The sequence below is a fragment of the Grus americana genome, chromosome 1 (assembly GCF_028858705.1).
Source record: "Grus americana isolate bGruAme1 chromosome 1, bGruAme1.mat, whole genome shotgun sequence".
NCBI classification, from domain to species: domain Eukaryota; kingdom Metazoa; phylum Chordata; class Aves; order Gruiformes; family Gruidae; genus Grus; species Grus americana.
The window spans coordinates 70,482,759-70,495,622 of NC_072852.1; the positions used below are offsets into that span (position 1 = coordinate 70,482,759).

At 45.9% G+C, this 12,864-nt stretch overlaps 1 protein-coding gene across 6 annotated transcripts in view; it reads left to right on the forward strand.

The window, feature by feature from the left end:
- BPGM (bisphosphoglycerate mutase) overlaps nucleotides 1-12,864 on the forward strand; it is a 37,188-nt gene that overhangs the window by 18,016 nt on the left and 6,308 nt on the right. The window contains exons 1-3 of one of the 6 annotated variants that reach the window (XM_054813739.1): nucleotides 3,389-3,769; nucleotides 4,904-4,994; nucleotides 6,349-7,004. In XM_054813739.1, the coding sequence (XP_054669714.1) occupies nucleotides 6,404-7,004 (601 nt within the window). In that variant the 5' untranslated portion in view covers nucleotides 3,389-3,769; nucleotides 4,904-4,994; nucleotides 6,349-6,403. Of the gene's footprint in view, nucleotides 1-3,388; nucleotides 3,775-3,819; nucleotides 3,878-4,125; nucleotides 4,176-4,228; nucleotides 4,407-4,903; nucleotides 4,995-6,348; nucleotides 7,005-12,864 lie in introns of those variants that run through there. The other 5 variants (XM_054813741.1, XM_054813740.1, XM_054813745.1 and 2 more) reach the window with 5 other exon arrangements.

Here is a 12,864-nt window from a genome sequence, read left to right on the forward strand (position 1 = left end):
GTTTGGGTGAAAATTTGATACCTTGTGGACTTAGAGTCTTCCTGGGATGGAAAAAATGAAGCTGATGATTGAAAAAGCAGTGAATAAAGTGCTCTTTTAAACCAGAAGAAGTGAGTAAGCAGAGGTGTAAAAAGAACAGGTGAGGAGACTGAAGGCATGGATGGGTAAGATGGCTGTGGTGTTGAAAGGTATCCCTCCTGGGTAGCACTGTCCTGCTAACAGGAAAGTTAATACACAGTGCAGGCTTCCCAGGCCCCTGTCCACGTTGTGGTTGATTTCTTGCAAGAAATAAAGCTTGAGATAACCAGTGTATTGGGGGGTGATGGGCAGGGAGATGGATATAGCCGGAGTGATTTTACGATGTAACAGTTCTGAGTCCTCTTGGGGAAATAAGGATGCATTTATCTCTCTGCATAGAGACCTTTCTCAATACAAATTTGGCCTCAGATGAAAGTGGACTATCAGAAAAGTTGCAGAGGAATGTGAGACAACGATAGCATGGAGAGCAGAGAAAAGACAGGATCTAGGACTTTTGTAGAGGAAAAACTGTCAAGTATTGAAAATGGCCTGAATGGGCCTGCATCCAAGAAAAAGGTGAGGATTCCTTGGGCACACATCTGGGTGGCAGAGAGAATGGGCATGCTGCTGGCAGCAACCCAAGGTGGAAAGGAGTACGGAGAATCTAGGAGGGAAGGCACAAATTCATGCAGTAGGAAAACACCCAGGAGGAAGTTTTAGAGTTATTAAAGAGTGTGAGGATTTGATTACACAAGTTTCTTTTGAAGATTAAATTATTAATGAAGACAGATCACATATCAAAGAGTTCTAAACAAAGAGCTCAGGGTCTTCTGGGAATTGGAATGGTTATGTCTGCAGTGCTCTATGGCAAAGACTCGATCTAACTTTGAACAAACTAACTATTCTATGAAAAAGTACCAAGGGCATAATAAGTGAAGAATGATCCTGTTTGCCACAGTTTTCATCAATCATTAATCGGCCTTTCTTCTTTCTACTTCTGTTTTCTTCTATTTCTGCCTTGCTCGGCTCCAGGCCTTTCTTTAGTGCGATGCAGTTGCACTGGTGCCCCAGCGGAAGTTTATGTGTTGAGGAAAGGAGTTTCCTGAGCTGCTTCTGCCATAAACATTCCAGCTAAACGCTACAGCCTGGAAGGGCTCCAGAGCAGAGACCCTGAAAAACAGAGCCCAGCTGGTCTGAGAGATAATAGCTGCCAAATGAGTGTAGCTGTCTGCAAGAAGTCATGCACAGTGATAAGGCTTCAATTCTTCAGTCCTTGTGTAGTTTGAAATGTGAATCAAAGTCATTAGGCTGTTTTTGCCATGCTAATGAAATGGTCTTGTTCAAAGATTTATGGAGATAAGAAATCTGTATTTAATGGCCACGGAGATCCTGGCTTGTAGCATGTGTTGCTGTCTACTCGCTTATAGTTATGACTGCATATTGGCATATAATGCTTCTTTCTGTTAATTGTATTCTTAATGACTGAAGTATAGCCAATGCATAGTGCTGATACTCAACAACAGATATTTTTCTTTCTATCTCTAGGACCTTTTGTTCTTTTCCTTGCAAAGTCAATCACCCAGTTTGCCTGTGATGCACCCATATGCAGAGCTGTACCACTAGTATGTTCGTACAAGAGGAGACAGGTTTTATCTGACTGGAGGCAGCGTGATTGCAGGTGTGTGACCATGCACTGGGATGTGGGAGCGTTTCTCTTTACAAGTTCGAGCTGATGGGCGGCAATCAAACTCTTCTGGTACAGTGAACTTAAGAGTACTACTTTGATTACGTAGGCTGGACTGGCTTCATACTGTAGGTTCTGGCTTAGACAAAGCTGATAGAGATGAAAAGTAATTGTTAACATTAAAGTTAGTGGGTGAGCTGAAAAGGACTGTATGTGTAACTGTAAGTGCAATTCACATCCAGTGGAAATATTTTGCAGACGCAGCAGATTTTATTGTGCTTCTGTACTGAGGTCAGGCAGGTCCTTTTATCAGGAAAAGCATTGAAAATGTTCTCCCTGAGATGCAGAATGCTTTCCAGAGCTTTCGAAATAAATGTGGAACAAAGCGCAGTAACCACCAAAGAGGCACAAGATGCTGTTCACCGATGGCCTGGCCACTCTGGCCACTCAGCACACTTAGTGCTGTGCCATGCTGAGAGCCTAGTGAAGCAGTGTTTCATCTGGCTGGTCCTTCTTTCCCACTGACAGGTTAGATCTAACACCTGTAAGCGCAAAACAAAACACCCTTTCTCCTCACAGCACTTTAGAGACACTATTTTAACATCTCAGCCCCAAATTTTCTTAAATTTCCTTGTGTTGCTTTTTCCTATCAGAGTCTGAATTTGCCATCTTTCATTTTCATGCACTGTCACTTTAACCTATTAAAAATGGAAGGTCACATCTCTCTACACCCTTGTAGAGAGGGTGATAGAGCACAGTTTGTGGCCCTTTAAACTTTACATTGTGGCCGTTCAAGGGTAAGCATTTAGAGAAGAAAATGTGAATCTGATTATGTGTAAAAGATATGCTCTGCTTCTTTTTAAAAATAAAAGCAGACCTATGGCAATAGAAGTGGTAAAGGACACTACCTTCCCACACCGCTTCTCTCCATTTCTAGCCAGAGCTGCTCTGTCCACTTGGTTTTGATTACTTTGTATAGGAGTTACAGCCTGTGGGTATGAGGGGAGCTGGCATGGTTGTTAGGAATTCACATCTGTGTTTTTCTGCTGATTTCATTATGAGTAATGAGATTTTAGACCTTTGCTTCTCACCAAAACCAAAAGGTCCTAAATCCAGAAGAAAAAGTGAGCCCTGCCTGGGAAAAACCCCATCTGACTGACACTGTGCCCCATTTCGTCACCTCCTGGGAATGAGCGAGGGGGTGCTGGATGGCAGCCCAAAGCATTGGGCCTCCTTTGCACGGAGGAGGCTCTGGGCAGGGGAGCAGGAATGATCCAGCGGCTGCGGGCAGCCCAGCTCCTTCCTTTGCCTCTTCCCTGACGTTGCAGACGGGTGAAGCTGGCATCCTCCTTCCCGACTGCTTTGGCAGTGCCCAGCCCGGGCGCTGGGCGAGGAGGTGGATGGAGGTGCGCTGGGGATGGCCGGAGGCCTGCGGCAGCCGTGGCTCTGGAGGAGCAGAGCCCATCTGCTGCTGATGCAGGGTTAGCTGGACTGGGGGTCGTTTTGGGAGAAGCCAGCGGCTTGGCTGCCTCCGGTCGTGTTCTGCACACGCTGGCGCGACCCCATTTCTCCATTTTGGTGGCACCGGCAAAGTGGTAAGTGTTGCCTACGCCAATGCCGCCTGTGTTTGCGTGTCCAGAACCGCGGGGGGAACCAACATCTCTGCTGTGATCCCTCACAGAACAACGACCTGCGCTTTGAGGACGGGATTTTCGCGGGGGGGTGACGACAGACGACGACACCAGCATCCCCACTGGCTCCGCTGGGCATCGAGCCCCGCGCTGAGCTGCGGGCCGCGAGGGCACGGGGGGCCGGCTGGGCTCGGCCGGGCTCGGTCGGGCTCGGTCGGGCTCGGCTGGGCTCGTTTCCTAGCGCGCCCCTAGGCACCACGCCGCTCTCTCGCGTCACCGCCCACAGGCTCGGCCTCATTGGCTGAGGGGAGTGCTCATCCTCTCGGCCAGCCAATCAGACTCCTCCAGCTTCGCGGGCGCGGGGCCGCCGAGGCCTCATTAAGACGCGGGGTCCACCTCTCTTCTGGCGCGGCCGCGGCGGGCAGCAGTGACGGGGGTACGGTGAGCGGGCTGGCTGACTAGCGGGCGGTGTTTGTTCCGGGGGTGGGTGGCGGAGCACGGCTGTAGCGTTCCGGGCGAACTGCAACTTGCTGCACTGGTCCCTGTAAGGCAGCGCGGATTTAGTCTGTTAAGCCGAGGGACGAATGTGGGGGGAGGGCGGTTAACGGTCGTGGGGGGTGGGGTGGGTGGAGGGGCCCTGAGCGCGGAGGTAGCTCCCTGCGGGGGAGGAGGGCGTCGGAGCCCGGGGCGGCTGGAGGCCCTCCCTCGGAGGGGTTGTCGGGGTTCGGGGGAGACTCCCTGAGGCGGGGGGTGCAGGCGGGCTCCCTTTGGCGGGTGTCCGGAGCCGGCCGGGTGTGTGTGTCCCTTGAGGGGAAGGACGGCGGTGTTGGGGCCCGGAGCAGGTAGGGGCTCCCTGAGGGGGCAGCAGCTGTGAGGCACCTCGTGTGTGTGTGTGTGTGTTTGCGTGAGTTGCTGGGCGCGGTGGGGGAGTTGCTGCCCCGCTCCTGGGCAGCCTCGTGTGTTTTGTGTATGGGAGTTGCTGCCGCATCTCTGGGTAAGCCTCTCCTGTTCTCAGGGAAGGCTAGGAGACAGAGGTGCACCGCACAGGAACGTTTTATAAGAGAGCCGAGCAGGTGAGCTTGTGAAGTTTGGGTGAGAAGTCCTGGAAGTGACCACCTCTGGAAGTTAGACCTTAAAACTGTGCTTGGCTAAAAGCTCTACCGATGTAAGATGTTATCCTGAGCACCGTGCTCTGTTCTACTGTGTTGAGCTGGGGCTCTATATTGTTTCTGGTTTATGCTGGGTCCAGGTCTGTTGTCTGTATCCTCCATAGTGTCCCAGAGGTTTTGGTAGATTTCTGTGCACTAGAACTATGGTAATTGCAATTTAAACAAATCTCGGGGAGTAAATGATATCCTGGGGCATCTGGGAGACAAGAAATTTTCCCTTGTTGGTAATGCAGGAGCATTTGCATCCTTTTGAGAGAAGGAAATTGGTAGCTTTCCTGGCCCATATAAGGGGTGTGTGCTTTATTTTCTTAAAGCTCCCAGAACAAGTGATAGTTGGTATAACCATTTGCACTTGTGGTTTCTTTCTATGTGAGCACTTGGTGTTTGTTCTTTTCCTGCAGGTAACTAGCCAAGAGTGTGTGGTGGCCTCTCTATAAAGCACTTCAAGTCTGTGGTGGGATTTGTGTAGGTTGTTCCTTTGCCATAGGAAAGGTGAGTAGGATTATTTCCATGGGTTGCTCTAAGGCCTTCTAGCTTAAATGCTTCCATAAGTGGACTGATATTTAAACAACCCTGTGGCTGCCAGTCCTTTCTAAATTTATTTGAGAATAGTGATTCTGCTTAATCTTTTATATAACTGAACTGGAGTTTATGGTCTGCAGATTATCTTGGGTCGTTGTATGAGTCTTTTTTTGTTCGTTTTTATTGGTTTTGGTCAAAAGTATCCAACTAGGAACATGTGTGAACAAGTGCATCTCCTCTATTGTGGGGTCCTGTTTTTTTTGTAGTGGGTCTTAATTTAGGTTTTGTAATTTGTATTATCCACAGGAACAGATTACATAACTAAACTGAACAATGAGGTATCTGCAGAGATAGAGCTTTTTATTGGGCTATGTTTTGTGTAGTAGTTCATGCTGTGAGCACACTGCAACTTTTAATCATATTTATGGGATGTTGGAGAAGGCATTTCTATTTAAAGCCAAAGTGATCGAAGTGATTTGATACTCCTTTTTGTTATAAACCTAGTATCTTAAAGGGTGTAGTTTAGTATCTGATGTCATGTGACACCTGAATCCTAACAATAGTTGATTTGTTTAATATGCAACTGATTATTGTGAGTGGAAAAAGTGGAGTGTGCAAGGGATTTTGTCTGTGCTGCTCCTTGTCATACACAAAATTCAGGCCACCTTTGCATGAAATCACAGAAGACTCTCCCTTGTAGGGAATGATGGAGGTGGCCTGGGGAAGAATCAAGCAGAAACTGGCATAATTAGCAGGACAGGATGGGGATGTGAGGAAGAAAGTTATACAGAGAATGATTATGGTGACATCTCCTTTGAGGAAAGCTGATAAGGTTCTGTGTATTGCCAGCTGCAATACTGTGGTCCTCCTGGCCAATTGCTGTGGCAGAGGATCACAGTTGCCATCTGTGCCTGCATTCCCTCAGAGCCATTGTGGGTCTGGGCAGCTCTTAGGAGCTTGGGCTTCATGTCTTGCTTCTAAGCTCACCAGTGAGAGAGATCTGCTTCTCTGGTTGGGAGCCTCTGATGTTGAGTGAGGCTCTGTGTGAGGGAAATCTGTAGGCAGGAACAGCTTGTACAGATCTGCTACTAATCAATTGGTTAAGTGGGCTAGTTGCAACAGCTGGGTGTAGGATGGTGCTTTTCCTCCCACTTGAGGGTGGGAAGGAATTCAAAGGCAGGAGACCTCAAAGGTAAAATGATACTTAGCAGACACTTGTTTCTTTGGTTGTTTTGATTCTGATAGTTGTCCACTCTTTGCTGCCATATTACTACTTGTATTATCTATGGGATGCTTGATGTATCTGTCTTGTATCTCTGTCCAGATGCATTGTCATTAGATGCCAGACCAGTTGTCATCGGTGCTAAGCTGCAACCAAAATGGCTAAGTACAGGCTTGTTCTCTTAAGACATGGGGAAGGAGCCTGGAATAAGGAGAATCGCTTCTGCAGCTGGGTGGACCAGAAGCTGAGCAGTGATGGGATAAAGGAAGCTCAGAACTGTGGCAAACACCTTAAAGCGCTGGGCTTTGAGTTTGACCTCGTCTTCACCTCTGTACTCAGCCGCTCCATCCAGACTGCATGGCTTGTCCTGGAAGAGATGGGCCAAGAGTGGGTGCCCATTCAGAGTTCCTGGCGACTGAATGAACGTCACTATGGTGCACTGATCGGTCTCAACAGAGCGGAAATGGCTCTGAATCATGGGGAGGAGCAAGTGAAAATATGGAGGAGAAGCTATGATGTTACCCCACCTCCCATAACTGAATCTCATCCATACTATGAAGAGATATACAATGATCGCCGGTATAAATGCAGTGATGTCTCTCAGGATAATCTCCCAAAGGCTGAAAGCCTAAAAGATGTGCTTGACAGACTCCTTCCCTATTGGAATGAAAAGATAGTGCCAGAACTGAAAAGTGGCAAAATGATCCTTATATCTGCTCATGGTAACAGCAGCAGGGCATTGCTGAAGCATGTGGAAGGTAAGGGTCTTCCTTTTAGCCTTCCCCTCTTCTTGTTACTCAACTGCTTAGAGCTTTACATCTTGTTCTGTAGTGTGTATTAATTATCTGGGCAATGTAACACTTAATGTCTATGATCTCCAAGGAGAAGGTAAAAAGTTGGCCTATTGGAACAGGAATCAAACTGGAGGGTGTGGAAGGAAGAGAGAATTAAGTTAATGTAGTTAAGAGCCAGATGCTTTCCCCTTGTTTCTCACTGCTCATTTTAAACTACTGTATTCAACCTGACTTTGTGGTTGGTCTAGATAGAGCTTGAAGAGTTTGTCTATTTTTGTTTTTTCAGCTGCTTTGTCAGAAGGGTTGAAGTCATAACCTGCACATTAAACAAACAATGCTGTAACAAGCAGAATAAAGTGCTTGTCTTGAGTTGTAGAAGACATTCCTGACTGTTACTGTGGTGGGTCACTTCTGAGGCTTCATGCCTGATAATTCTTTACTTAAGCTGCACTAACAAGGAGTTCTGCAGAGTTGATACTTGCTAAAGCTTATGCAAATACTGTATTATTTCCTAATATAGAAAATGCATACCAATAAACACCTAAGTTCATAGCTTAGCATAAGATTGCTTATTTATTTGGGACTTGAAAAGGATGTGATTATCTTTAAGTCATTGCTGATTCTTTCTTCCCCATGTCTCCTCTTTAATGATATGGCTTCTAGTTTAGGTCATCCTAAACTGGAAGATGGACTGTATGAATGTCTTTTTCTGTGGGTAGAGTAGGATTCAGTGATTATATGTGTATGAATGCAGCCTACCAGAGTTGCAAGTATGCACAGACTGGGTTGTGTCCACTTAATTTTTTTAGTTAAAACCCTCTGGTGTGTGCCTCTACAGCTCTGACTCTATTGAGCACTTTTTGTGTTCAGGCATGCTGGAACAGTCAGGACAGCTGATGCTTTAGCAGGAGTCAGAAGCCCAGGAAATAAGCTTGTACAAGTGGCTTCTGGAACCATAGAGGTTGTGAATTCTGGGGTACAGATCGCTGCTTGGATGAAGGAGGAAAGCTGGTTCAGCCAGTTTCACTGATGTGGTCAGAGTGATTGTCCACACTGTCTGAAATGATAAAGAATTACAAAGGAGCAGGGGGATCTGCAGCTATGGTATCTTCCCTGCTTCCCCCCCCCAAGAACTGAACCAGTTCCATGAAACCATGCTGGCCAAGCCCTTTGGGGGTGAAATGCTGCAAATTGACCACAGCTTCAGCAGAAATTCTGGGCTACTTTCTGTGCAGATGTGCACCAAGGTTAGAGCTGACAGTGACTGGTAAAGGTTAGTATGGCTGGATTCCTTGCTGCCCTGAGATCAGAGAGAACAGTGTAAGTTAGAGCAGCTGCAAAGCTTTTCTTTTGGACAGTCTGTTAGGTATAACTCTTCAAGGGCTGCCAACACTCAACCAAAGTAGAATAGAACTGTCTCGTCTGTCCTACACTATACCTTGTCCTTCCCAGCATGTGTTTGAATAAGGAAATGTGAAGAATCTTTGGCAGAGGATCTAGTTCTGTTGACCGAGGACTGTCCATCAGCTACCTCAGCTCCCACACAGGAGCAATTGCCAGATATGTGTTGGCTTTTCTGCCCTTTATGCAGTGGAGATTTGGATTGCTGCAGAGCTGGCCTGAAGGGTGGCATGAAACAGAGCTTTAAGACCCCTGATATTGTAACCTGGTTGCTTTTTTTTTTTTCAGAGCTCCAATGTATACCTAGCTGGATCTAGTGTGTCCTGCAGTTGCGTGGAAGTTTTTAGGCCCCTCTATCTCAGCTGGAGCCATGTTTTTTGGTATTTAGAAAATTGGGCTCCACATGCCTCTCACAGTGATCCTACATGACTGCTTGGATGTCTTAGTCATAGTGATAACTTAATCCTGGAAGCTGTAGCTTGGAAACTTTAAATGACAGTAAATAAGAATGTTTTAATTCAGCTTGAAACAATTCTAATTGTTTCAGTGTGGAATTTAATGTCTTTTCTGAAAGACTTCAGGGTATCCTTGAAGTTACTATTTCAATGAGGTATTTTTTTGAAACAGGCCCGCAGTTCTCTGAATCTGAATTCTTTCCTTGTTATGAGTAACTGGGAATGAGCTTGAAATGTGGATCTGCTTTCTACTTGCACACAAAATCATCAGAGCAACAGAATGTGAGGCTAACAAGGCTTTGATTATGGGTTTGGATTTCTTGTTTGCTCGGTGGGCCTCATCAAGGTAGATGAAGTGTCTGTAGGATCTGTCATGGTTTGCATATGAGGACTTAAAGTAAAATCCCAGTAATCTTTCTGAAAACAGTATTTAACACAAACTGGACCATAGCCTTATATGCACTTGGAGATCAGAAACAGCAGCTTCTCAGAGAGCTTGCTTTTCTGTGCTGGTGGGCTCAGTGACATTTGTCTCAGATTGCTGCTGAAGATCTCAATGTTGTGAGCTCTTGGTGTCCCGTGGGGATGCTGGGCTGTGTTCCTTCTAGATAATCCCTATGAATTTGATAAATGCCACCAAGGACAAGTGTGGCTGTTTTCTGCAATCCTGTCAAAGGTATGATGTTAGTATCAATTTTTTAAGTCTTTAACTGAACTTATGCAGTCCTTTCAGAGCACTTATTCTTTGCATCATCTTCAGGTGATGTACGTGGTGATGGTAGGAATCATTGGCACAACTAAAAATGAGCTGAGCAAGAGGACAGTTTTCATTGTATGTTAGGGTTGGAAAGGCTCTCTAAAAGTAACATCTTCAAGTGGCATCTTGTGCTCGCTGGTGGAAGTATCTTGTCATAACTTAGCAACTGTTTTGTTCTGTGGCACCTACTGGTATGGCCTGTGACCTGTAACTCAGGTCTTCAGACAGGCCGTGTTTTTTCCTTCTTGGTATACCATCTCTGACACATTGAAAAAGCAATGGCAGCAAGATGTTAATGAGGACAGTATCTAAAGTAACCATATCAGACTTCATTGATAGATTTTACTTTGGATGCTGAAATTCATATTGGTTATGAAAGCATCAGTTGCTAAAATCTGCTAAATAAGCATCCTAAATGCACAGGATGTATTTGCAGGTGGTGATTTTTTCAATCATTTGAAGGAGGAATAGTTCGCTCTTATCTAGTAACTGATACTTCAGATTGAGACCCTCTTAGCAGTGTCCCATCATGGAGACAAATTAGCGTAATAGTTGTGACCAGCTTGCCCTGTTTCTGTTGAAATACTAACTGGAGACCAAGTCTAATGGACTAACTTTCCAGGTGACTGGCAGAAGGATTGATGGGCCATCTCAACTTAGTTCTTCATTCCCAACCATTTAACCCTGAGGACTGGTGTTAAGTATCTCAAGATGGGATCTTGTGGAAGGCTTGGTTCCAGAATTTCTTCCGTGTTGAAAGGTTACCATCTCTTGGATGTGGTGTGATGGTCACTGAGCCTTGTCATACTCTGGGTAAAAAGAAAAGGGGGAGGAGTTAGCTGGTTTCTTGAAGAAAGATGCAGATGTTGGATGCATTGGGTTTGTCTAATTGTGGTAACAGAGCTCTAGAACTGGGCCCACAGGCAGAATGTGGTGACTGGGAAGACCTGATGCTGGTCTTGTCAGTTGGTGAGCAGGCAGAGCAGTGCCCTCAAGGACTTCCCTTTTTTGCATTACTGTGAATGTGATACTTGTGCAGTTACAGCATGCCAGTAGTTTACATGCTGGGGCTACACATTGTGAGCCCTGGTGTGGATTGTGCGTTGAGGACTACCTAATCTTATTTTACTCATTTTGCTGCTTGACCTTAAGGAAATACTACTTATGTGACTGGCGTCTGAGGGTAGTTACAGAAACCAGCTTGAGATCTACCAACTCACTGCTGCTGAGATGAGATAGTCTTGCACTCCCTGTCATTTATCCCAGTCTTTGCTCTGTTCTGCTGCTGCTTATTTCTTGTGAGCTGGTTGGGCCTTTTTGCAAGTTAACTTTGCCTGTAAACTGGCAAGTAACAGCAAGGAGCGGGTAGTTTAGTTTTCTGTCATGTTGGTGGTTTGAATTGGTTCAGGGATGGGGGTGGCAAGTGCCTGATGATAGTGCAAAAGGGCTGGAACAGCCTGATCAGGACCTGCAGCTGAGATAAAAAAGATTTTGGACATGAGGTGTTAGTGACTGGTTTCCAGAAACTTGGGTTTGAGGGACTCTCAATAGTATTTCAGGCAGAGATGGAAACCTTTTGTCAGAGCTCTGTCCAAGGCCAATGTGTATGCTTGTAGGCTCCAGAGTTGAATGCTCAGAACTCAATTTGTCAGTGTTGCCTTGAGTTCCTGGTGGTGGCTGTGCAGCATTGGTCTCTACTCAAGACTTCTGGGACTTTCTTGCCTAATGCCATATTTGACAGCTAATGCTGGTAGTAGCAAATCTCATGCCTTTTTCAGCCTGTTTAATTTTAGACTGCTTGAGGAGTTTAAGGCAGGCTGGATTTCTCTACTGCATGGGAATGATAGATCCATAGTTTGCTTTCCTACACTGTCTCGTATTGGGATGCCCTCAGTAATGACCACAGTCAAAGTCAGACTGTCATCAGGAGCTATTTATTGTATTGGGTCTGGCAGAGTTAATTTCCCCATAACAGCCCTTATAGCGCTGTGCTTTGTAGTGGTAGCTAGGAAGGTGTTGATAATACACCAGTCCTTTGGCTACTGCTGAACAGTGCTGGCACAGCACCAGGGCTGTCTCTCCAACATTCCCTTCCCTTGCCCAGTAGGCTGGGAGTAGGCACGATCTTGGGAGGGAATGTGGCCAGGACAGCTGACCCAAACTCACCAAAAGGGTATTCTATACCATATGACATTTGCTCAGCAATGAAAGTGAAGAGAAAGGAGGAACAGTCATTTGTTATCACATTTGTCTTCTGGGGCAACCACTATTCATACTGAAGCCCTGCTTCCTGGGAAGTAGCTGGACATCACCTGTTGATGGGAAGTAGAGAATAAATCTTTTGTTTTCCTTTGCTTGTGCTTTATTAAACTGCATTTATCTTGACCTGAGTTTTCAATCTTATTTTCTCTCCCTGCTGTCCTGCTGAGGAGAGGATTTAGAGTGTCTTGGTGGGTACCTGGAGCCCAGCCAAGGTCAACCTGCCACAGTTTTTTTCATGCCCCACACTGGTCATGCAGTTTTTTCCCCTTAACTATGGTATCCCAGAGGTGCTACCACTGTTGCTGATTGCCTTGGCCAGCAGTGGGTCCCTTTTGGAGCTGGCTGGTATTGATTTTGTTGGACATAAGGGAAGCTTTGAGCAGCTTCTCACAGAAGCCACCCTTGTAGCCCCTGCTACCAAAGCCTTGCCACGCAAACCCAATACAGACATAAGAAATTTTGATAAACATAAGGGTCAAACAGATGTAGATAATATGCTGCAGCCACAGTTGTAGCCCACCCATTTTATTCCTTCTTTCCTTAAAATCTGCACACTGAGCTAATGTTCTGTAAAGATTAGTCAGATTATAACACTGTCCCCACTTCTCTCTACCCTACTGAAGCTAGGTCCTTTGCCAGCCTGCAGGGAGAGCAGAATCTGGCCCTGAATATTTAACCTATTAGACTAAAGCTTCAGTATTTTCATTAAGCTTGTGGGAAGGATGCTATGACCTGATTTAGATCTCAATTACAAAGCACCAGTTCTAGAACAAGCCCATTGTGGCTGAATTTGTGTGTGATCTTGTGTGTTTTGATGGATGAATCATCTGTCTCAGGTGTAGTTGACATGCAGGAGAGGAGGGGTGTAGCTGTTCTCAATAGCTGTTGTGTATTTCATGTTGCTCTGACCATTACAAGGAAGGAACTTGGTAAGCACAAGTGAGAAGGA